The 26410-nt window shown below is 35.7% G+C and overlaps 1 protein-coding gene across 1 annotated transcript in view; it reads right to left on the reverse strand.

Annotated features, from left to right (window-relative positions):
- The window catches only part of LOC113236628 (RYamide receptor-like), a 133953-nt gene extending 109636 nt beyond the window's left edge, over positions 1-24317 (reverse strand). The window contains exon 1 of the mRNA XM_026472788.1: positions 24188-24317. Within this exon, the coding sequence (XP_026328573.1) occupies positions 24188-24222 (35 nt within the window). The 5' untranslated portion in view covers positions 24223-24317. The remainder of the gene's footprint in view (positions 1-24187) is intronic.
- Positions 24318-26410: the final 2093 nt, after the last annotated feature.

The raw sequence follows: 26410 nt of genomic DNA on the forward strand, positions 1-26410 counted from the left end.
TCATTTTTTTTGCATAGTTAACTTTGCGTGATAGATTGCGTGTAGAATTATACTTCGTTTTTTGCATTAGACAGAGGGGAATTTGGGATCTTTTATCAGGCGCTATTTCATTCGCGTGTTTTCTTATTACAAAACTTTCCTTACAAAACGTAATCATGACGTTAGTTTTTTACACGTAGTATTCAGTGCCTATTCTAACTTTACCCAATCTATGCCAAAAATTTGCACTATAAGAAACTTAAAAGTAGAGGTTTCAAACATTGAACGGATCTCTTTTTTACACATAGGTATTATTGTTTTTTCTGATGTCTTACGTCTTTGTTTACGTTTAGTCTAATTGTAAAAATAATGAAACATAGTACCTACATATATAATGACATCAACATTTTTTGTTACTCCCACTATAATGTATACAAATAAATATGTAATAGGTGGCCACTCTCAAAACTTCTAATCAGCGCCATAAAAAAAACAACAAGAACATTTTGTTTTCAATATTTTATGTAGCCTAGCCTACGGTATACGGTGTACATACATAATACTAGAACGACTGTTTAAATGTCCTTGGATAAACAAACTCCTTAGGCAAGTTGTCTTGTCTTCGACTGTACGTATAGTTATATATTTCTAAAATAATTTTATAGCTTTTATTTCTACCAACTAATAAATACTCTTTCTTGTCACCAAATTGCTATAAGATAAGATAGCAAATTAGGTTCAAGAATGAATATTACTTGTGAAAAAGATTGAAAATGATTGCAAGAATAAATACTAGTAGTGACAGTCGGCAGTAAATGGGTTGCTGGAATGAATATTCGATTATATCACACCTCTAAATATGTATATATTTATATGTAACTTGGGTAGAATATTAATATACTTTATAAAACAAAAGTTACATTATGAACAGATAGTGCAATTCGCGGTGGGAGGAATCGATATTCTTTTAAATTTATTAAAACTAACAGAGACTATACTCGCAGTTTTTTTTAACAACTTTTTTTATATGAAGTATCATTTTTTTACATTTTTTATGATAACAAGTGATTGGACGAACATGTCGTGCGCCAGGTGGGAACCGACGCGCCTGCCATAATAGTTAACATTTAGCACTGTCGAATTGATCTACTTCCTTGCTTTCGTATCAATACACTTCTTCTTGTTTAAGAGCTAGGCTCTTGCGATAAGTGCCTACCGCTGAGTACGTCGACGTCGGTGCGAGCTCTCATTTAGGTCTTTCATATAAGAGCATTCGACTTTGCACAACTGCACACGGCGGACAACGATATTTTCATCTCTTTGAGCGCGTGCTTAGGTCCCTTTTCCTCGTAGTGCGCGTCTGGAGTCATTAATCAGATTTTATAGGCTGTTATAGCGTACATAATTTAGATTTTGTATGAGAGTAATGTAACTGTTACGTAGTAACTATTAAGTAATCTGTGGCACGTCGCACCATTCCTTTTTTGTATGTGTGGCTCAACCTGGGCATCAAGTTTTTCACTACGATGGGGAGCATAAGCGTACCGTTACACAAGAAGAAAGGTTTTCGCGCGGCCGCCGCGCGGTGACCGCCCAATTACCAAGCCTTCATGAACATTAATGGCGAATCTGAATTCTATTTACTAGGCAACAACATTTAAATTCATCTGAATCGCTATCGCGCCGACCCCGCGCGAGGTGAGCGCGGTCGTGCGGCGGGCGCACGGGGTGAGATCGATGAAATCGTGTCGAATATTAGCGCCCTTACAGTGTATGCTATCGATACGATAAGAATAAAAAGACCTTATCTAAATAACTTCATCTCAGTCATCTTCTGCCTCTCTTTCCTTCGATCTTCTCTTCTATGATGTTTCTAAGAAAACTGTCGAGACGTATCAGATGCCCAAACATCTTTCCACTTCGGTTCTCTTTTGTTTTTAACATTTTGCTTAACAATTATTTTCCTTTCCGTCAGTAAACCAGTAAACCAAACGAATATTATTCGCTCGATATTTTTATGCTGCTATTACTCCATCCGCGCAATTAAATAATGTTTAGATGTTATTATGAAAACAACGTTAGCATGCAACTTCTACGTATGATTAAGGAAAACCACAATTTATTTTTAAAAGTCATAAAATGTTTCCAGATACGTTTACTCAGTTGTGTTCCTCGTGCCTGACATTTTCGCGGTCATGACTACGGGCTCGTTGTCAATAAAACGGGTTTTATTGGTTCTACAATCACACTGCAAAATAATCACGCCACCGTCATTTCTTATTTTGGGACTAAACTGTTCTTTTCTAGGAAAGCGATGAGTGTATCTCCCAAGACTAAGGATAAATCTAAGGAATATTACAACAAAATCTTTACCCTTATTATCGTGTGACATAAAGCGACTAGTATCTACTCTATTCTATGACAGGGTGCTGTCACATTATATTATAGATACATTTTTTATTTTGTAATTATGTCACACTTTATATATTTTTAAACTTTTGCGTTGCATTGTACTAACGTTTGGAAACGGGAATAATAGCCGTGACCACGGCCAGTGCAACCTGGTCGAAACGTCGGGAAACTAGGTAGATGTGAAAAATACCTATTCGTATGTAAACGCGTTTATTCCCGTTTCCAAATCTTATGTCACACCTTTTTTAATAATTCATCATGCTGTTTAATTCTCGGTATCGGTTTAATTCTCTGCTTACTTGCTTATCATGAATATTATTGTTTCTTTTATGGCAGGTAGGAAGCTAACAAGCAGCCAGCCACTTGATGGGGTTTTTTTAGTAATACCAAGTGACGGGACGAACAAGTCGTGTGCCTGGTGTTCCCTGTTGCCAGATCTACTGAAAATCAGCGTCGCCGCACATGCAGTGAGGCGACACCACGTTGAATGGGTGACGGATTCGACGAATATAATGTTGAATTATACTTTTTTTCTCAAGCCCCGCACTAGAGACACCTTGTATTACGGGTACCATGGACATACACAGATAACCACAAATTACACTGAAACTCAAGAGAGGAATAAATGTAATCCATACAAATATTTATCCTGGCCCGGGAATCGAACTCGAGACCTCTGCTTGGCAGATCAGCATGGTAACCGTTTGGCACCACACACAATGTACTCTTTAACCACAGAGGCAGTTAAAGAGTAGATTATTTGCTTCGATGTGTTATTTACTTACAACAATACAAACGAATCTCTGCCTACATAATCCTTTATGAAAGTATTTTGCATAGGAAAATGTCTATGGTCCTAGTTCTCTTCTTTATTACAAAATAAGTATGCATTTGACTGCCATCTCACCTGATGGACAGGGACGATGAAGTCGACGATGGAGCAGGCACACCTAAATAATGCCTATTCACACTCGCTTGAAAAGGCCCAAATTATAACGTTCAGGGAATTACTCTGCAGGCAAAGAATTCCACTCCATATCCGTTCGTAATATGTGCGAATTTTTGGAGTATCCACAACATAGGGGTGGAACCCCAGCATTCATCTGGTGCCCCCATGATGGAAAGGTGAAGGCGGAATTAAATAGTTCAATGCCATCGTACACTCTCCGTGAATATGTGCTGTAAGATAAGCAGGCAAATTTACGGCGGCGTTCAAGGCTTTGCAGCTTCGCCTCTACTAATTCTGAGACACCTATAAGCCTCTTGGCACTCTTTTCAATTGAATCCAAGGTGGCAAGTTGTTATTTAGCGGGATCATCCCAGAGGTGGCAACAGTACCTACACCATATAGGTACGACCGGACTTGTGCTTGGTACAGCTGAAGCAACTGTCCCGACGTGAATCTGTGTCAACCCTGTACACTGGCTGATCTGGGGTCCGAACCTGAAATTATAAGCTTATTGTGCGCACACAGGGTATAGTGCCCTTCTCGTATACCCCAAGGGTCGGTAGGAAGGGACATTAGGTCATTTTAAACATACCTAATGTAGAAAGACATGCGACTGACCCGATGTGAAGTGTGTGTTCTCTTCAACGATATCTATGTACTAGCGTACTAAATGCGGCGTTCTGTACACACACTGTGTATTTTATTGAGGTGCGGTTCCTGAACAACACTTCCTTTAGTTGGTTGTCAAACATTCAAAACGGCGGACGCAGATGCCGTCCTCTTTGAAAACTTATTTATCGATATAAACCACACACACCGCACATACGCACTGATGGTGTGTTGCTCACATTTCGCTATTTTGTTAATTATGTGAACATAAATTTAAGTTTTAAATTATTCACATTAATTCGATAAGTAATATTGTAGTTTTTGATTAATTTGTGTGTTATAATATTTGATAATTGCGACATAGTAAGCAAAATTTCACACTATCCATCTCGATTCCGCCAACACGTAGTGACGAGTGTTAAAACAAGACAAAACATAATATCATAGATTAATAAACAACAGAGTGGTCTGACTACATAATGACAGGGTATGTATAATATGAATAAAACAGTTATTATACTATGATTATCATATAAATTCAAACATTTAAAAAAGACTTTGCTTCATATACTAAAGATCTTTGCCTTTCCGCAAGGCAAAGAAAAGGCGTACATGACATGATGTCAATAATTTGAACAACTCGACTGTATTTTTTTTACTTAATTTATTTTTCTTTTTAGTAATTCGTATGTTCTAAGATTTGAAACACTTAAATAATGCCATCTTGTGTGATTCGGTATGGCAAAAATAGTTCAAAAACTATAAGTACAAAAACACTACAGATTTATCTGTATTGTTCTGTATTATTATATAACATTGACTTACAATTAATTATATGGACGTCGGGTCCGCGCTAAAAAGTGTCCGAACTTATAGGGCGTTAAAATCGTATACAGAGCGTCATTCACGCTTTAGTCTTCGTTTGTTCGACTGACAGCGAAGCAAGCAAAATTAGACAGTACTGCGATAACATTACAATGTAAATTCAACGTTTTAGCTTTTTCATATTCCTTTACATGTCACTACGTTTAAATAGGTAGACTTGGGACATTTTTTTCGTGGTTTTTGTATTAGACCCGTCGTCCATTTATTTGTAAGTCAATTCAAATTCAAATTCAAATTCAGAATAATCTTTATTTCATAGGTAAGCATTATTACATTTGAAATCGTCACAATATTAAACTCTACCGCTCATTCGTAAGGCAGATTCCCCTGAGAAGAATGAGCAAGAAACTCTAGGGGTTGCTCTTTGTAAATAACATTTACAATTTTTTTTTTATTTGAAACATCAGAGATCGAGACTACCTCCATGAGCTAAACGGGTTACTACCACGGATTTTTGTCATCCAAGTACGCAGAAGTTGTATAATAACCTTTAGTATAAAGTTTTTGTTTCACTATAGTTTTAAACCTCGTGAAAGGCAAATTTTGTATATCAACCGGAATCTTGTTATAGAAGCGGAATCTTGTTTGTGAAGACGACTATCAAGAAAAGCTAGTTTATTTCTATTCCTTGTATTAATGTTATGTCTGTCACTATTTTTCATAAATAAATTACTATTCCTTTTAACATAAATTACATTCTCATAAATGTACTGTGAGGCTAGTGTAAGAATGTTCATTTCCTTAAACTTATCTCTCAAAGATACTTTGGGGCCCAGATTGTAAATTGCCCTAACTGCGCGTTTCTGCAGGACAAAGATTCTGTTGATATCGGCGGCATTACCCCAAAGCAAAATGCCGTATGTCATTAGACTGTGAAAGTAGCTGAAGTAAACCAATCTAGCGGTTTCGACGTCTGAAAGTTTCCTTATTTTTTTAATCGTGTACACTGCAGAGCCGAGCCGTTTTGATAACTTACTTATATGGGGACATTGCAATTTAGCATCTAACGTTATACCTAGAAATACAACTGTATCAACAAGATTCAATTTTTCGTTTCTAACTACAATGTTTGTAACCGTCTCTCTAACATTGGGTAATGTAAATTTCACACAATTTGTTTTTTTCTCATTAAGAAGTAGGTTATTAACAGCAAACCAATCAACTACTTTAGATATAGCATTGTTCACATCGTCGTAGGAACATTGGTGCCTTTTAACTTTAAATAATAAGGAAGTATCATCAGCAAACAATACTATCTCATGTTTTACACCCTCCATAAGGCTAGGTAAGTCATTAATATAAACTAAAAACAAAAATGGGCCTAGAATTGAACCTTGAGGGACACCCATGCTAATTGCAGATCCTGACGATCTCGTACCGTTAACATCGACCCTCTGTACCCTACCACGCAAATACGATTTAAGAAGGTCGAGATCACGTCCCGTCACACCATAATGGCGAAGTTTCCTGACCAGTGTATCATGGTGCACACAATCAAAAGCCTTGGAAAGGTCACAGAATACACCAATAGCGTCATGTGAGACTTCCCATGCATCAAACATATGATTAATCAACTCGACACCAGCGTCGGTTGTAGAGCGACCCCGAGTGAAACCAAATTGTTTATGAGACATTAAGTTATTACTATAAAAATGTGCGCACATCTGATTTAGAATATTTTTTTTAAATATTTTACTGAGAGTTGGTAGTATTGATATAGGTCTAAAATTGGTGGGGTCAGAAATATTACCAGATTTGAAAAGTGGAATAACTTTACTTTGCTTCATGAGATCAGGAAAGACACCATCATCAATACATTTATTAAAGAAATGTTATATAATGACAATATTACTAAGTATATCAATATTATCTGCCTGCCTAGCTTATTTCCAACAGGTATAGACTGTGGCGTCTGTCCACGGTACTACAGTATTGATACTCTTTGCCAAAATTCAACACTAAAACAAAACACTATCTCATTGATGGTGTTTTGTTTAGAACATATTCTTTCTGTGAATGTTCTTGTCTTAGAATAATAACGTATAGAATGATAGTTTCATATGAAACGAACTGTCACAAGTGAGGCAAAAATCAAATGCATGTAGGCTAGTTTTAGTAGTAGGTTAATTTTCAGTTTTAGTGAATATTTATATAAAAATACAAGTTGAAACGCGTTACTTCCTCGTGGAATGTGATGTTAGTATCTATTTTATGTTTGTCTGACGTATTTTTACACTCATTTACCGCACATTTCATGATTTTTAGCTAAAATTCTTGATCTGTTCGCGGTGCAAGTTGACCTTGAGCACTGAAGGCCCGCCCGCTCGTGTAGGCCCTTTAGGCGCGCTTCAATTTGCCTCACTTAGCGTGAGCGGACTAGGTTGCTATGCGTTATTATTCTAAGGTTCTTGTCTATATATTGAAGTTTATGGTTCTCATAAAGCCCTTCTAGTCTACTTTGAATCATCCATAACGAGAATAATATATGTATAGTTAAGAATGTTCATACACATCGTTGAATTTAATTTGTGCTTAATCCATGTTGTTAACGTTTGATATTACGTTTAGATCAAGAGCAACGGATTTTTCGACCACTCCAAGTACCCGATCTCAAACTAACGAATTCCCTGTACTATGGACACTAGAGTAACTTCAGTCTGCGGCACTATCTAGATTACCAGAATCAATTTATAAATGTCCGTTGTCCATATTGGTCACAACGTGGTAACGATCACAGTCCTAGATGTTGTGCCACCGAGATCGTCAGGTTGTTTAACACATACACGTGGTTCTAAATAGTAAAATTATTACAATAAGGCCACCTGACGTAGACTAGCTTGCAATAATACCTATATATTTGTTTGGACGAACACGACGTGGGCCTTGTGGTAAGCGATACGCCTGTCCATAACAGTTGCAGTGTCCCTCAACTTTTAAACGCAAAGTTCGGAGGAGCACTGCCACTGCACCAGTCATCCTGAGACATAAGCTGACAAGTCCCGTGTGCCTGTAATTTCACTAGCACCCCTACCCTTCTAAACCTAAGTATAAGACTCAAAACCTAAGGGTAAGGTGGCAACACTTCATTGGTCGAACTCTTTAACAAGGAGCTCTACTGCTACTAAATGACTACCCTACTGCTGCTAATATATGTAATAATATATGTGCAAATAGCGAAATCACAAACAGATAGGTAATCTTCGTAGCCATATGATGAATTGTTGTAATATACTTTAGTAATCAAACATTGATAACATGGTCTAATAATATATTATGCAAAATATAAATGATTTCTACTGATATTTTCTGCATATTATGGTTATTCCTAAAATACTAACAACCTCGTAGAACTATATTACTAACATCATAAACAACAACTTTTCTTCCATAACTTTCAATAATTCATCATATTTTACTTTCGTACAAAAATATATTCACTACAATAAATGATTATTTTATTTCGTTTACTTTTCTGAAACAACAGTTTTGGCATCCTTCACTACATCTCTGCTGTCAAAAATATATATGTCCTCCAAAATAAGTTTCGACAACTACAGTACTTGTCGAAACTAATTGAGCAGTAACTGCTCAGCGTTTGTTTCAATTCATAGGCCCTTTCTTATATAATAGAATAAGTAATATATCTTCATTTTATGCTGTCTCCAAATACAAATGCAAATGCTTTAAAAAATGTTTTTGTGTTGTTAAAAGTATCGGCACCCTATGATGGCCATTTTCACGTTTGTCCGCTTAACAAAACGACATATAATTTTACGAAACAAGTAGGTTTTTGTTTTTCGACATTCGAAATTTTTATAAATTAAATTTAATACGATCGTCACATAAAGGCTTAGACTATGGAAACCAAAGGACATGTTATATTGACGTATATAAATCAGATGTTATATGTATATGATGCATTTAGACGGTGAAAACATAAACATTTTATTGTTTTTGTTTAACTACTGCCTGCCGTCGTAAGCCAAAAAGATAGCACTACATTGATTTATGTCAAACACGGGGAATCGGAAATACACAACGTCATCTTGAATGCCAACTGGCCTCATTTTACCATTTTTGGAGTACCCTTCGACATCCGTATCCGGTTTTTAAAGGGAAGTACATCAAATGTCGAAACCAAAGTTTGGCTAAATGTTTTAGTGAATTATTCGCAGGAATTGTAATGAAATCATGAAATGGATAAAAATATTGACAGTCAGAGCAATTAAGTATTGATAAAAATGCGTCGCTGCAGCATTAAGGAGTGCGGCAGTAGAAAAGCGGAAATCAACCGAATATTACATTACACCGGCAAGTGTTATTTTTCTGCGTATAAATCATACAATAGCCGAAATATCTCATGTAATTAGACTCATTTAAGTAGTTTATTCATAAGTCTTGCCGAATTTTGCTTGGTTACTTTAGATTGCCAGTTTGTTAGTATATTTTGATGACTGTTGATAACGATTATTTTGAGATAGTATTGTAAGCAGATATATTGTCGATATTCTATTATTGAAACAATTCACTACGAGGTTTTTATTATTTCATTATTATTATTTTTAAAGTTTACCTACAAATGAAAAAACGAAAAAAATAATGGTTGGAAATTTTAGGGCTGCCGAACATAAACATTGGATCAAATACCGTCTTCGTTTGTTTGTTCTCCATTCAAATTTAAATAGAACTTTGAATGTAACAAGATTACATAATAATGCAATTCCATCGTTACATTTGTTGGTAAATAACTGTATATTTAATTTTGATTAAAATGGCTCATTACTTGCCTAGTAATAATAGCCCAGTATTAATCATACTTTGATTACAGTTAACTACACAAATTCGCAAACATAAAACACAGTAACAACAGTTTCAACATTTTAGCCATACATTTGCATGTCGATATTGACTTATCTATGATTATGGTACAACACTAAATCCGCCATTTGTGGTGGACATTTTTGTTTTAGGTAGGGACGTTTATTCCGTAGATAAGGCAGCTCCTTTCCTTTTTTTTCCATCCTCTAAGCATAAAGGATCGCAGGTCACGTTTTTATTTTTGTTTTATTGAAACTTTTTAATCAGCTACCCCTTGCAATACTAGTTTAAATGTATGAACTTATTGATGCGACTCGCATTTGATTATATTTTTTTCGATAATGAATTGAGATTTCACTATTGTAATCTGTCAAATCGGTCATCATAGCGTGCCGGTACAATTGTCAAAATGTTGTATCTCTATGCATGCAATAAAGAATATTGTATTGATTATTAAAAATAATTTGAAGTATTTCGAACGGCTGTACGCAACATATTGTGTGTTATAATGTCACTGAAAACGTGTCAAGTCCTCAAAACCGCGTTGGGTTAGCGTGATTAACTGTGTCTTCAATCCACTCCTTAGAGGAAACCCTTGATGAGTTGTCGGATCTAATGCTTCAGTAACTTTTGCGGACGACAGCACAACAACTCACAAAAATCCTACTGCAGTACCGTGAATAATAACGATTATACTAGCTGTAACCCTCTGCTTAGAAGAAACCCGTGCCAAGCAGTGGGATACAGTACTACAGAAACTTTTGCGAGCGCGAGAACAACAATTTACGAAAGTTTTGTGCAATCGGATAAATAATAATGAAATATATATGAAAGAAACATACATACGTTATTTTTTTCATATAAACATAGAGGTGTCAGAAATTAGGTCCTTTTATATCTTCATATGGAAATAATTCTAAACATTTCAGGTTACGGCAACCCATTAAAGTTAGATAATTATTATATCACGTGACTATGTCACGTTTTTTTGTTTTCTACCTAGGTTTATTGTATTACTAAGAGACGTGGTTTATGTAATTACACGTGGGAGCAATATTATCTACTAATTAGTCTCATTATATTTACTATAATACTAAATTGTACTTATTATTATTGTTATCAGTCTCTGTATCAATATTTCTGGATTTTCTACCTTTAGATCTTCTCTAGGTGGTGTCGTATCTAGTTTTACACGTTCCGTTTAATTTATTTATTTATTTAGGCACATCAACAGGTAGTACATTATTACATTCAACAAATTGTATATTGCATTTCCGGTCATGGTCTGATGTGACCCATTACACATATGCACAGCATTCACATGAGCAATACTACTATTTACTTAACACTAACATAGGTTATTAACATAGAAAGATATTAAAAAAAAACAATTAAATTAAATTAGTCAGTTTACGCACAGTACTAGTACCTCTAAGACTCAGTATTAACAAGACCCTCCATGAAGTGGCCCAACAACTTACGTTTGAGTCGCAGTTGCGAGTCATGGAAAATGTCAATATTGACAGAAGCGGTGAGAAAGTTGTATTCCAATAGTATTTTGTTACTTGGCGAGTGCCGACCTAGGTTAGTTCTACACGTGGGAATACAAATAATCTTTCGTACCTTTTGTCTAGGATTTTGTATAAGGAACTGAGAATAGGAGAGACTCCACCAGCTCATTACATGTTATGCGTCCTCTAATAATGTTGGAAAGGAACATGATCCCCAGAGTAGTTCAACGATCCCGTAGTGAACACATACTGTAAAATTCCAAACGACGTCTGTACGGCTAACAGTGTGAAAAATTCGGCATTGTAAAACCAAGATGTCTTGTGAAGGCCCGCTGGATGCTCTCGATACGTTGAGAATGAATGGCGTATGAGGGGCTCCAAGTAACGCAAGCACTCTCTAGGTCTTCTTACAAGCGCATTGTTTAATAAAATGTTGGTTCTGGGGCTTTAAAACTCCTTAGTGTTACGCATTATGAAGCCTAACATTTTAGCCGCTCTTTTTACTATTATATCAATATGTACCGCGAACTTGAGTTTTGAGTCTATAACTACCCCTCCAACTTGTCCGCACTCAGCATGTACTTAGATATTATTGGAGTTTTTTTTCTTGTTTAGCATGTGTGACTGCATTACTTTACATTCACAGTCATTCCATTAGGCGATTATCACACTGCAGCGCGCCCTGCGACGGAGCGCAGAGTTGCGTTTTTTAACGTTATACTGAAGTACCTCAGTTTGTATGGAAGACACTCGCCGTCGAATACACTGACAACGCTTCTCCGCGCGCGCGGTTTTACCACGCCCCCGTATGGCACACTGTGCTCCGCACTACCGCGCAGACTTTTAATCCTAAGGACATGTTTAGTTTTCTACAATAGATCTACACGTCGATAAATTTATATTTGACCAAATTTATTTTCATATTTTCTTAAATGTTTGTAATGAAGTTGAAATTATCCCTTTAACGATCTGGTTCGTAAAAAGGGATGAATCCAATATCCTTAGTGTCTTTTTATTTGAGTAAACAAAAACCAAATAGACAGTATAACTGCAGCATCCTGAATGAGTTCTGTATTATTAACCATTCTTGTCAAAGAAGGATCTCGGCTACATATACAATCACTACGGCGATCAACTGCGAAGCGAGTACTGTAAGTGACGTGGGTCCGCTAGACCGCTACCCCCGCGCAGATTAAATCGCGCGTTGACGCAGACCTGCGTCTCCGCCATCGCGCGCGTGATTACGCGTCTCGCGGTCCATCACCGGGCGCGGTGCAGTGTGATAATCGTCTTAGACAAGCACCAACTTTGTATACTATTCAAATCACTTTGCACTAGATCGATATCAGAGGAAGACATAACTGTTCTGTAGATCTTCAGGTCATCTGCATATAACATAAAGCGACTGAACCGTATATAGTTAGTAATATCATTAATAAATACTAAGAAAAGTATGGGCCCGATGTGCGAGCCCTGCGGGACGCCTGACTCCGCGATTTAGGTATTATACTCGTAACTACTGAGAAACCATTTGAGATCTTAGCTCAAGATACGACCGAATCCACTTGTGCAAGAATTCAAGAACGCCAAACGATTCCAACTTCTCTAAGAGTAAGGCATTATTGAAATCAGTGTAAATTGTATGCACCTGCGCACCTCTATCCACTTCACCCATTACATCGTGTAAGAGCATGCTCAAGTTAGTTACAACGGAACGGCCACGTCTAGTTCTATGCTGAGAGTCGTAGAGAATGTTCTCTACGTATCGGGAAAGGAACGGGCATACTAGAGATTCGAATAATTTCGAAAAACAAGACAACATCGAAATGGGACGATAGTTCATCACATTCGATTTGTCCCTCTTTTTAAAGACTGGTGTTACTCTTGCTCTTTTCCAATCTTTGGGAAAGATGCCGTCTCGCAAGGAACGATTAAATATTGTCATGAGTGGCGAAATAATTGTGAAATCACAGTTCCTAACAAACAGTGGGGGAATACCGTCGGGCCCGTGCCCTTTGTGTATATCTAATCGCTGGATTTTATTTAGTATTTCGGCTTCCGTAACTGAACATGCGTGAGATAATTATCAGTCACTGTATTAAGTAGATAGCCACTCTAAGGACCGTCCCTGCTGAATACAGACGAGAAATGTTTAATAAAGAGATTGGCTATACTCGAACCATCCGCGGCAAAAGTACCGTTTGGTTGCATTTTAGAAGGTACTATCGAGTTCCCGCTACGCTTATCCTTCATGTGCCGCTAAAACGCTCTTGGGTTTACTGCGATGTTATAAAAATATCAGTACTTACACAGTTACTGCATTTTTAAAGATTATTTCATTATAACTTGAAAATCTGCGAACATCTTATTTTTTTTATGCTGTTATTATTTTATTTGTACCTAAAGGTACAACCCTACGCTCTGAGTGAAGTGTAGGCATTGATGCGCCGAACCGAAGGGAGTTGCCCTTCTTGTCTTATTGTACTATGATGCTAGCCTTATGGAGGTTAGGACTTTCCATATCTTTATGCTCAACAAATTTATTATTATAATGGGTCACTGACATTACTGTGACGGAATAGTTTGAAAAATCGTTCCAGACGTCTGGAACAATATCCTCGTCGTGAGTCAGGATGATGGATGAATCTTACTTAAAGTACATTATGATGTATGTTCATTGTAATATGATATATATATATATATTATTTGTGATAGTAAGGTAATATGTCACAATCCAGTTTTCATAGAATAATGTTTGCATATTTGTGTAGGTACCCCTAAGCGATTTTTACTTTTTTTATGTAAAATGGATAATCACAGTTGATGTTAATCCAAGTGGCCGAGGACAACATGTGTACAATATGTAATCGGTTTATGGATATTGTAAAGCGAAAAGCTTTGAGCTGGAAAAAGATCAAAGAAAAGATTGAAAAATTGTGAGAAAGATGATATAAAAGAAATAAATGTGAAGTAGCAGTAGAGCTCGTTTTGGTTCGTCCAGGTAAATACTGCCACTTACTTATTGTTTACCTACCCCCAGGTTTGAAGGGTAAGGGTGCTGGTGAAATTACAGGAACATGAGACTTGTCAACTTATGTTTCAGGGTGACGGGCGCAGTGGCAGTGCCCGTCAGATCTTTCGATTAAAGCTCTGAGTGGCACTGCAACTGTTATAAATACGCGTTACGCTTACTACCAGCTACCAGGCGCACGACTTATTAATCCCGTCAAGAGAATAAAGAGCTGAAGCAGACGGAGGGAGAGAAAGAAAAAAAAATTAAACGTATCCCTAGAAAGTAACGAATATCGACAGTGACACACATTATAATTAATTTTCCTACATTTAAGGTTAAAATTTCATAATGTTCCATTAAATTAAGATTTATATTGACCCTTTCGATCGGCTTCGTAAAATTATAGGATTTTTTTTTTTCACTTTTGTCGGTTTCGGATTCCCGGATGAGTCAAGCAACTTTTTAATAGCCTTTGAATGTAGTATTATTTACTTTTGCAAATAAAACAATGTCTCGATGAAACGTGACATCGAATCTACAATATTTAAAGTGCTTCCCTCCGTGTCCTGTGCGTTGTCTCCATTTTGTGGCTGCTTGAATTCCAGAAAAAGAAATCGCTACTCAGTATACTATAGAAAATACTAACAGGTGGGGGAACACTATGCGAATAACATACAAGTATTTGCTATAATCACACACAGAGGTGTTGAACTGAAATTAAGTTATCTAAAATATTTCCATTAACAAGTAGTAAAAGTAACTCAGAAAGAAAGTGATATAAAAAATATCACTAAACGGAATCGGAACTGCAAATGAAAATGACCTTCATGATCTGGCATCATAATTAGTGCAAACCAACACTTATTACTACAAACAACAAATTAATAATGAAGGTCTTATCTAATTGCACTACCAAATATTGCACAGCCTAAAAACAACATAAAAATAGAAATAAAAAAGGAAAAACACTAATTAAACTTGAAGAAATGAAATACAAATATAAAAATAAAATATCCTTGATCTCGGGCACTGTTAATCTAAAAAGAAATTAAGTTGTGGTTTAATTAAACCATTTTGTGAAATTCGTAATTTGAGTTCAGAAATATATTACTATGCCTTATATATAATCCGTAAAGCCTTGTTCACAAAGCCTTGTCAGGAATTACAGCCATGAACGGTCTTTCGGCATAGTGGTACTTAAGGTGTAATAAGCATTCCTCGGGTACCTCGAGTGAATTCTAAAGGCACATTTAGGAAGCAGTTGTAGAATATCTACGTGCGATAGTGATGCAACAGACCTCCGTTTCTGCTTCCGCTACTTTTATAATTTGTATCTATTATGAACTTTGAATGAGTGCGCGTTTTTTAGCAATTTTATGTTGTGTAAGTGTATAAAATAAATAAAAATATTCATAATATAAATATAAATAAGATTTCACAATTACTAATAGCTAAACTGGTTCGCTGATGGATTGCAAAAACGTTACTTCTTTTTATTTAACATTTTTTTCTATTCATAATTTAATAATGATTTTTTAATTACATTACGAGTTGTGTGTCGTTACGTAATGACACTACCGGTCCTGAGCGCAGCGAGTTACCTCTGTGTACACTGTTGCAGTGTTCGGAATACGAAATGCGCATATTGCTGAATATGTTTGTCTGTTTCCGTTGTTCCTGTGCATGAGTTTTGTTTGTGTTGTATGTGTTATATCTATAAGCCTATGGCTATATCTATTCATAGCTTGAAGTTGTTCATTGTCTATCAAATTGTCTGTTTACCTACTTTTTGTTTTATTTAATGTATATTTAGGAAACTATAGGTTTATTTATAAGTTAATTTTAAAATATGTATTTTTTTATACATGTGTAACTGTTTGTCCCTCAAAAAATTAAAAAAAAAGAAATATTCTCAGAAATTTTACAGTGTTTACACTTCCGCTTCCACATTTGTTTCCGTTTCCGTTACCCCAAACATTTACTTTTAACATTTGTTTACGTTTCTGTTACCATTACAACACTTTCGTTGCATCACTAACGTGCGGTCACAATTTTTTTACAATAATATTAAGTCCAATAAACTCTTTGCAAGCGGTAGCATTTTGTCTGATCGTCAACATCCCACTCCTTAGATTTTTTTCTGTTAATAATAATGTATGTTACATTTTTCTTTTACTTCAGATAACCGTCATTTTATACAGGGCGAATTAATATGAGATAAAACCAGACTGCTGTAACATAAATATTGTAATATAAACAAATACAAAAAAGAGCTACCCCTCGCCTCGATGTTTTATGACCTTTCAGATGGCAGAAATAAAGGTACTACTTATATAAATACCAGGATTTATTTTTGTATAGTCTCAAGATACTGTGATAAATGTGTCTTTTTAAGGTTTGTCGAAGCGAAAGAATAGACAACTAATTACAATAATTATAAATGCTGATTAATGATTCCCCCTCAGTATTTAATCTTGCTGGTTTTATGAATTACATACAGCAGAAACAGTTATGTTGTGCTTCAAAGCAATTATCGATTTTGGTAGTTGTAAGTAAAACTAAACCTTTTTAAGGTTTGTTGAAGTGATACAATAGACGCCATCTTAGTTCGCGATTGATGACCTTTTAAAAAAAATTAAATAACAAAACAGGTCCCTTTAAACTCAGTTTTGAAAGCGTCATTCACTAGAACCAAAGTATACATAATACATGGTTCATAATTAGACAAGTTCGTTTTCTTCCATTAGTCCTGGACATAGTGGTATACAATGTGTTTTAATCATTTATAAACTTAATATCAGTCCGTAATTTCATACACAATATATCACATATATTATATTATATATATTGTGTGCAAACAATGTATCATAATTATTTAAAAACTTTGATTCTATCTGTTTTTATTTGTTATGTTATGCGCCCCTGCTATTTATTCAAAAGTCTGCTCTTCGGTTGACTGTTAGAGAATGCCCAACGGCATTAAGTCCGCTAATTGTACTATCTTTTGTGCAATGAAATTTAAATAACTAAAAAATAATTAATTTTTGCACAATAAAGACCTCAATTAATTTATATTTTTGTTCTTGATTTTACTTAATCGAGTAGATAATAAGACCATGCTGGTAAATTAGTTCGTTGAGATTATTTTTACAATTGTTTTTCTCAACTAGCTACGTGTGCTTAGGTTATGTATGTATTCGTATGTACATTTGATATAATAAACATATATGTGTATTTATTGAGTATAGTATTCCATTTCTTTATTTATCAATTTTTAGCGCCACCCAAAAACTTTCCTGTCAGATTTTCGAAGGTTAGTTGGAAAAAGTCTCTTTACGGGATAAGCTCGCCTCTGTACACAAATATTGAAATTGTTTTTGAAATTTTGTAATTTACTTTGTGGCATAATAAACTGTTTAAATAAATAAATATCAGGAATGGCTACGTCTACTCGTATTCAATACTATGTAAAACTTATGAGATTGAGTCACAGTGGCACTCAATCTCATAAGCTCATGGCAGCATTCCTTGTTTTAGAGTTAATATTATATTAACATTTAGTGCATAATTTTTTAAGTATTTAGTTTAAGTAGCAATAGAGCTCCTTGTGAAAGAGTTCCTCCGAGGAAGTATTGCCATCCTACATATTTCTGCCTCGAAGCAGTAATGTCTGTTCCGGTTTTGAAGGGTAAGAGTGAAAGAAAACACTCACGTCCGAAAAGTAATTTTATTAAATATTTTATACGGACATTTTATTTTTGATTCCTCATTTTGAATCTGACAGAAGTCGTAGTATTTCTCTTTTTTTTACCTAACTTTACATACACGTATGTATTCTTAAATGAGGTTTCATTACATCTAACAAAGAGGTGCTGGCAAAAAACAGGCACTTTTTCTTGCCCACAGACTTGTCACCTTATATCACAGGGTGACGGGCGCAGTGACAGTGTCACTCAAATCGATTACAAAATCAATCAATTACTATGTACCTGGTGACGTGAATGGTGACTTGTTCATCCCGTCACTTTAGTATTATAAAAAAAAAAATTACTGGTTGAAGAATTTAAATTTCATGAACAACGTAAACACATAAATAGCATAAATGAAAAACATTTCATAGGACATCCTGTTTATTAACAATATTCAATGAGTTTACACATGGTTTACACGATATGTTTTGAGAAACTGGCATCTGGGGGTTCGGAAAATTAAAGCGCCATAACAAGAAATCATGACAGCTGACGTCATAGAAAATTGACGTCAATAAATAACAAGGATATCTGCACATAAATTAATTCACCAAAATCGAAACCTTCACATTTTCCTTTCGGAAAAAAATTCAAAAGACAACAACAAATTTATAAGATGGAAATAAGATAAAATAGAAAACGCTTTACTCTTGGAAAGCGAGACGAAACAACAAATGGTGGTAAATAATAAAAAATATGTTGTGTGCCATGAAAAAAAGAAACAATTTCGAGTAAACTATTGGAAAGTAACTTCTTGGAATTGAATTGGAACCTTTTTAAGTATTCCATTTGCTTTAATGTTTTATAAGCCTTTCCCCATTCCTGGGCGAAGGGCCAGCACGCACTCCTAAATAATGTCTACTCACTCTCGTTATACCTTGAAAAGGCTCAAGGTACTTATTCGGGAACAAGTTGACAAGTTCCATGTGCCTATAGTTTCACCAGCATCATTACCTTTCAAAATCGGAACGAAATAATACTCATGTTACAGCTGCAGAAATAGGTAAAGTGATGGCAGTAAGGGCTTTCAGTCCCGCTGTATTTCCGCGTCCCGGGAAAAAATCGGAATCGATCAGTCTCAAAAAATCCCGGAAAACGAGAATTTCAAGACTATTTCAAAGGTTTCCGTACTTATAGGCTAGGTATTTAGGCTAGGTACTCAAATTATAAAATCAAAATTATTCATGAAAGTTAAAAAAATATTTATTTCATTTTTATTGTGGGCACTTAAGAAACAAAGGGTGTTTAGTGTAATTTCAGAGAAATAGGACCTGCTTTTATTACTATTATTCTTCAATCAATCACAGCTTATACTAATCTCCACTGTCCATGTAGCCAGAATAAAAAATAGTTTGTTTTTTATGGATTTGTTAATACACAGTGTTTAAACACGTTCATAGTCCTTGGCTCCTCATGGAGTTGCAAACTGGCTTCAACAGTAACTCATAAAAAGCATAAATACCCATGGAGTCACAACTAATACCAACTTAATGTCTTGCCTTGTCGTGCCTTATACTGGTTCCATGGCAGAAGGGTCAGTGCCTTTTGTGGGACGCTATATATGTGTTAGTACGTTTGCACCGTCCCACCTGAGTCACATCGTCAGGACTGCCGGGTCGGCTGCAGAGTATGCGGCAAAATTGAAACATGAGGCAGTGATCCACACTCTGGCCCTTACTTGGTGCAACAAATTTCGTTGGCCATTCAGCGCGGTAATGCTGCCAGTGTTATGAAAACCATTGAACTAGCTAAGATTCAGAGCGGTCCTTTTTACTTGTAATAATTTGATAAAAATGGCTAAGTCTGGCGAATAACATTATTAATTTTTATGGAACGAAGCCTGTTGCTTCCTTATATTTGTGTCTTCACATGACATGCGTAATTAATTTGGTTTTTGAATGAATAAATTCGACTTTGACTTAATGTCAAATATTTTGATTGGACTCGTAGATGAAAGCCTAGATTTTTTAAACTTGTGAATTGGGTAGTCTTTTTAAAACACATTTTAATTATTAAAACAAATGATAAAAATGTTTTTATATTACTTACATGTAAAATTCCAACCGATTAACTTTTCAAAATATCATAAACTATAAAATAAAATCTTACGTTGGTATCACTGAGCTTTATCGACTACCAACCTAAGCATGCAATTAACGCTCGTAGAGCTCTCTGACCGCAACCATCCCTTTCAGAACCCTGATGGTTGTCAAACATCGAGTATATAACCAGGAATAGAGACGAAATAAGGGCCATACATTCATGGAAACTCATCAGTGATAACTCTCGTTTGCATTTAAATAAAGACAGGCCAACAACTGACCAGTGAGTACATCTCCGTATATTCCATAATCTCAGTACAGAGTACCAAAAAAACCGACCTCAAAAGTACGTGGAATTATTTAAATATACGTTATTTGCTAAGTTTTATTGAAATATCCCCTAGTTCGTTCGGTTCTCACTACTGAAAGTATATTGAGAGAAAAACGCCTTGAATTAGAGAAATAGCAAAATCAGCCATTAAAATAATTGCTCCTAAATTAAACTCAGGCGCTATTTATAAAAATCAATCTTCATGCGTGAACAGCCACCTTAAAAGTGGATGATTTTCTTCAAAATGAAATGGGACCACTATGGAAGTACCCCCTTTCCAACAAAAAAGAATCATGAAAATCGGTTCACAAATATCGGAGTTATCGCGGAACACATACAAAAAAAAAGAACAATCGAATTGAGAACCTCCTCCTTTTTTGAAGTCTGTAAAAAAATATTCTGTATTTATTGTAATAAAGATAATATCTTTAACAATGGCGTGCTGTTCCATTCGGTGGTTTGGGAAAAAGCAGCAAAACATCTAATTACAAAACAAACAAAATCAAATTTCATCGGTAATTAAATATTAAATATGTTATTTTGCAATTTTCGTCCATTATAGCAAAGCTCAAGTAAACTCGATTCTTTAAGGTCGATTTGAAGTGAAACAGTTGACGACAACTATTGACGCTTAGACTATGTTATTTTTTTCCATCCTCTATAGGTGTTATATGCCAGATGTTGTCATATCTCTATCTGAATGAAACTATTTTTTCGGATCTCAATTGCATCTATTTGTTTTCTAAATCAAATAAACATTTCCGTGTTCTGTAAAGGGCTTGAAACAACGTTGCTTTGCAAAAACATTGTAGTAGCAGTAGATCACCTTGTGAAAGAATTCGTCCATATTATGTACTGCCAACTTACGTAGCCTGTCAGGAATGTTCTGCTGCCAAGTGGTAATGTGAATATTAGTGTGCTCCGGTTTTGAAAGGTAAGGGTGCTGGTGAAACTACAGGCACATGGGACTTGTCAATTTATGTCTCAGGGTGACGGGTGCTGTGGCCGAGTCACTCAAATCTTTGCGATTTAAAGCTCAGAGTTTCACTTACTACCAGGCGCACAACTTGTTCGTCCCGTCACTTGATATCATAAAAAAACAAATTTCGGATTTAGATCCGAAAAAATAGTTTCAAAAATATGAACTGTTTTCTCTTAAAAGTTAAAAATTTTGTTCGTACTTGATTCCTGATGATAATACCCGCATTGCACGTCCTTTGTCTACCTTCCAATTAATGCAGATTTGTTATTCGTCACACCAAATTGCTATGAACCGGAATGTTCACTATATTTCCTGTATATTCCCATGAAGATACAGTAAAAGGCGAATGAGGGATAATTCTTATTTGCTTGTTTTATCCTTTTATATTTGTAAGACATATCAGCAACTTTTTATCTTAGAATAATAACGCATAGAAACCTAGTTCACACACGCTAAGTGAGGCAAATTGAAGAGCGCCAAAAGGGCCTACACGAGCGGGCGGGCCTTCAGTGCTCAAGGTCAACTTGCACCGCGAACAGATCAAGAATTTTAGCTAAAAATGACGAAATGTGCGGTAAATGAGTGTAAAAATACGTCAGACACACATAAAATAGATACTAACATCACATTCCACAAGGAAGTAACGCGTTTCAACTTGTATTTTTATATAAATATTCACTAAAACCGAAAATTAACCTACTACTAAAACTAGCCTACATGAATTTGATTTTTGCCTCACTTGTGACAGTTCGTTTGATATGAAACTATCGTTCTATGCGTTATTATTCTAAGCTTTTTATATGGCTTTACGACTTATTTTTGCGGTCGCCAATGTCCCAGTAATACGAGGCAAAACGTGACAATTTTGGTAGGTTCTCTGTTTTAAGCTGGTACAGTATGGGCGTTATATCCACTGATCTTTATATTCGATAATAAAACAGCCACACTTTATCTTTCTACGTATTTTGCTAGGACAAATTTGCACTTCCAAAACCAATATTTGCGATTACGCAATGTCATTACAAAGCGCTACAAATAAAATTCGGATTTAATCCGAATAGACCCAGCTAGAAATTCGCTAGTTGAGATGGAAAAGTTAATGAAGTCTAATTCTTAATTAAATTACAGTGTACCCTTAGTACATACATAGAATTTCACAAACAATTTCTTTTTCACAAGAACTTTACGCAAATTGAAAAGTGTAGTATGAAGTTGAAGACATGTCGCAAAACCAATTTTTTTTTCTCGAAAAATATCTCCTGCTTAAAATCATTCAGCCAGTCAAGTTAGCAGACTTGATATTGTTAAGTTTTTCAATCGTTTCAAGAAACGATTACTTGTATAATATTTTCGTCACAAAAGGAACCATTCCTTTAAGTTGTTTAGCTATCGGAACGGATGACCCACCTTGACGATTATAAAGACGTTTTGCGTATCTTCGCTAATGCATACCATAAATAGTGTTGTCTTAAAAAATGGAATCGTGTTTCTAATGTTATTTATTACTCTCATAAGAATTTGTCATTGATATTTTAGGTACGCAAAGTAAAAGGACTTTATAATTAAATAAATATAAGTGTTAATATCGAAAATGCAAAATTTTTTTGACAAACAAGTCGTGCATCTGGTGGTAAGGTTGGTTTCAGAGCACTGCGAATTTATGGCACACCGGAGTGAAGTAACACGTGCGGCGTTAGAACATCGTTTTACAGTGAAGCGGATCGATCCGCACGGAACACGCTCTGCGTGCCGCACAAACCACCCATGCATTCATTGTAGGCGGCTGTCTTCCGTTAATATCCGCACCTAAATTATACTCGATTCAAAGCACTGCGGATTCTACGCAGGTGGACAGACTGTACAAACAGTACAACTGTGAAATCAGCCTAAAAGTTGCAGTGCCCCTCTGAGCTTTACATAACAAAGAACTGAGGGGCTATGCCGCTTCGCCCGTTACCCTGACACATAAGTTGACAAATCCCATGAGCCTGTAATTTCACCAGCACTCTTATCCTTCAAAACCAAAACGCAGTAATGCTCACATAACTATTTTGCGGCAAAAATAGGTAAGGTTCTATTTCCCTGGACGAACTCTTTCACAAGGAGCTCTACTGTCCCTAAAAACTATTTGTCTTACACTTTTTAATATTTTTTAATGTATCAGATGCAGATTAAATAACTATAGCTTTCGAAAGTCTAAGACATGTCAAAATTATAATCGCGTTTCTTCGAGGTCAGATTTCTTAATAATGATCGACGTATAGTCTAATTTTCCATCATTTGTCGAATACGTTATGTTAACTTATGAGATTATTAAACAAATTAAGCAACTTTTGTGAATATAAAATTAGTTTTTAGTGAATTGCTAAAATACTAGGGTAAAATATTGTAAAACATTCGAAAATCTTAGTAGCACAGCCGCTAGATTAGGACCATGGACCCTTGATGAGGAAGTTTGGACTTCGAGTATCGCTAAGATTTATTGATTAAACTTTTTTTATGATACCATGTAACGGGACGAACAAGATGTGCGCTTGGTGTTAAGCAACACGCCTGTCCGTAGCACTTGCAGTGTCATTTAGACCTTTAAATCGCAAAGATCTTAGGGGCACTTCCGTTGCGCCCATCACTTGAAACATTAGTTGACTAGTCCCATGTGCCTGTAAATTAACCAGCCATTCAAAACCCAAAAGCAGTAATGCTCATATTACTACTTGACGATAGAATAGGTAATATGGCAATATTTCCCTGGACGAACTATTTAACAAGGAGCTCAATTGCTACTACATTATACAATTTATTTTCTAAATTCGTTCTGATTCGGATTCCCCGGGGAAAGTAGAGTTTGAAAACAAGTGGTTGATCTGACTATCTAGCAGATTATAATTATTATTAATAAGTACGTACCTGGAACCCATCGTGAGGAAAGTTGTAGACGCCATGTTTGAAGAGTATTGTTGACGGTTAGCGACAACTCTCCTTTGTTCCTATACCAAAGGCCTTCCAGCTCACTGTGCTAACACAATGGGCACACACTGGCTCAGTAGCATTGCCTTACAGCATGTTTGCAAAACGATTAGCGTGCTTGTTCCCGCTCCCAAAGTTGACATTGCGCACTTACTGATTTTTCAACCTTGCCGCTACACTTAACAATAATTTAAGTAAACTTTGCTATTTTCATATGTATCACTCCACTTTGAATGACATGTTTGTGCTCACGAAACACTTCAACAATGACATCTTATTTTCGCATGTTCTCAGAATCACATGAACGCTTTGATTTACTGAGCAAACAGCTATTTATCACATTTCTGATTGCAATACAATTTATTGTAATAGTTCGACTTTATAACTTATTGTTGCTTTTGTATATTACATATTTTACGTATAAATAACTTTTTTTAGTAACTACACTTAACACTTTAAATAGCCTAAAGTTTATACTTTTTATCTATATCACTAATTTAGAAATACAATTGTAATATGAATACTCACTAATGAGTAACTTATTTTAAGCACTATTTTTATCTAAAGTGTATTTATTAAGTCGTAAGAACTGAGAACGTAACGCAATTACGCGAATGAAAGTTTTTTAGACGCAGCGTTAGAAACGGCGTGCCGACGCGGTTCGAGACAGCGGAATGACGCGCTGCTACACTCGACACCCAGTGAACTGATATTCTACAAAACGCGGTATCTCTGTCAACATGACCATGTGCAGGTTTAATTAACTATCGGCTGTATGCAGTGTAAAAATTATTATCAAAAACCAAACAGTGGCGTTTATCTCATTCCTATTTAACACGATTTGCCGAATAAGGTTACTTTAGAACTATAATAACAATTAACGCGGTTAGATAGCTTGTTTACCTCAACAATTCCTAATATTTTTTCGTTAGGGACATTATATAAGATAAGTTTAAAGTGATTAACATTCTTACATTAACGTTACAGTACATATAAGAAAATGTTATTTACATTTTGAAACAAGCCGATGTTTCGGGTCCAGGTCCCATGGTCACGGTTGGCTTAAATGTTATTATTATATTAAATGTTATATATGTTAACATTTTTTTTTTTAAGTAGTGACAGACATAACATTAATACGAGGAATAAAAATAAACAAAGTATCAAATTAATCTGAGGGGCAATGTATACGCTTCTATAATAAAATATCGATTGGTATTCAAAATTTGCCATTTACGAGCTTAAAACAATCGTGAAACAAAAACTTTATACAACTTCTGTGTACTTGGATAACAAAAATCCGTGGTAGTGACAAACGGCTCACTACCACGGATTTTTGTTGTTTTATTAAAAAAAAGCTTTTTCATTAAATATATATCATATAATAATTTTTAAATTAAATATTGCAATGATAAATGTATTCAAATGTATATTTGCAAAGAGCAACCCCTAGAGTTTGATACTCATTCTCTCAGGGGAATCTGCCATACGGATGAGCAACAGAGTTTAATCAAGTGTAATTTGCTTACCTATGAAATAAAGATTATTTATTGACTTTGATAATGTTGCTTCTTTTAATTCAATTATTTGTGATATCTTTTAATTTCCAATCGATTTCCAGATTGACTCATTTGATAGTTCTTTGTGAATTTGGGTAACACTTTTATTATGAGACTAAGTGACAAGACGAACAAGTCGTTCACCTCGTGGTAAGTGACACGACTGTCTATAGCTATTACAGTGCCATTCAGAGCTTTAGATCGCAAAGATCTGAGCGGCACTGCCACTGCGCCCGTCACAGTGTGACATTAGTTGACAAGTCCCATGTGCCTGTAATTTCACCAGCACCCTTACCCTTCAAAACCGAAACGCAGTAATGCTCACATTACTGCTTGGCGGCAGTGATAGGTAAGGTGGCAGTACTTCCCTGGACGAAATCTTCCACAAGGAACTCTACTGTTACTAAAATATTACATACATACATACATATACTTCACGCCTTTTTCCCATCGGGGTAGGCAGAGACAACAGTCTTCCACTTGCTACGGTCCTGACACACATCTTTCGCCTCATCAACGCGCATCAATGCTTTCATACACGCTCGTCGGTTAAGGGTACTCTTGATCTGGCCCTTCTTTAGGATGGCCTCAATTTGGTCATGAT

This window comes from Hyposmocoma kahamanoa, unplaced genomic scaffold (assembly GCF_003589595.1).
Source record: "Hyposmocoma kahamanoa isolate Upper Pololo Valley unplaced genomic scaffold, ASM358959v1 92, whole genome shotgun sequence".
Taxonomy (NCBI): domain Eukaryota; kingdom Metazoa; phylum Arthropoda; class Insecta; order Lepidoptera; family Cosmopterigidae; genus Hyposmocoma; species Hyposmocoma kahamanoa.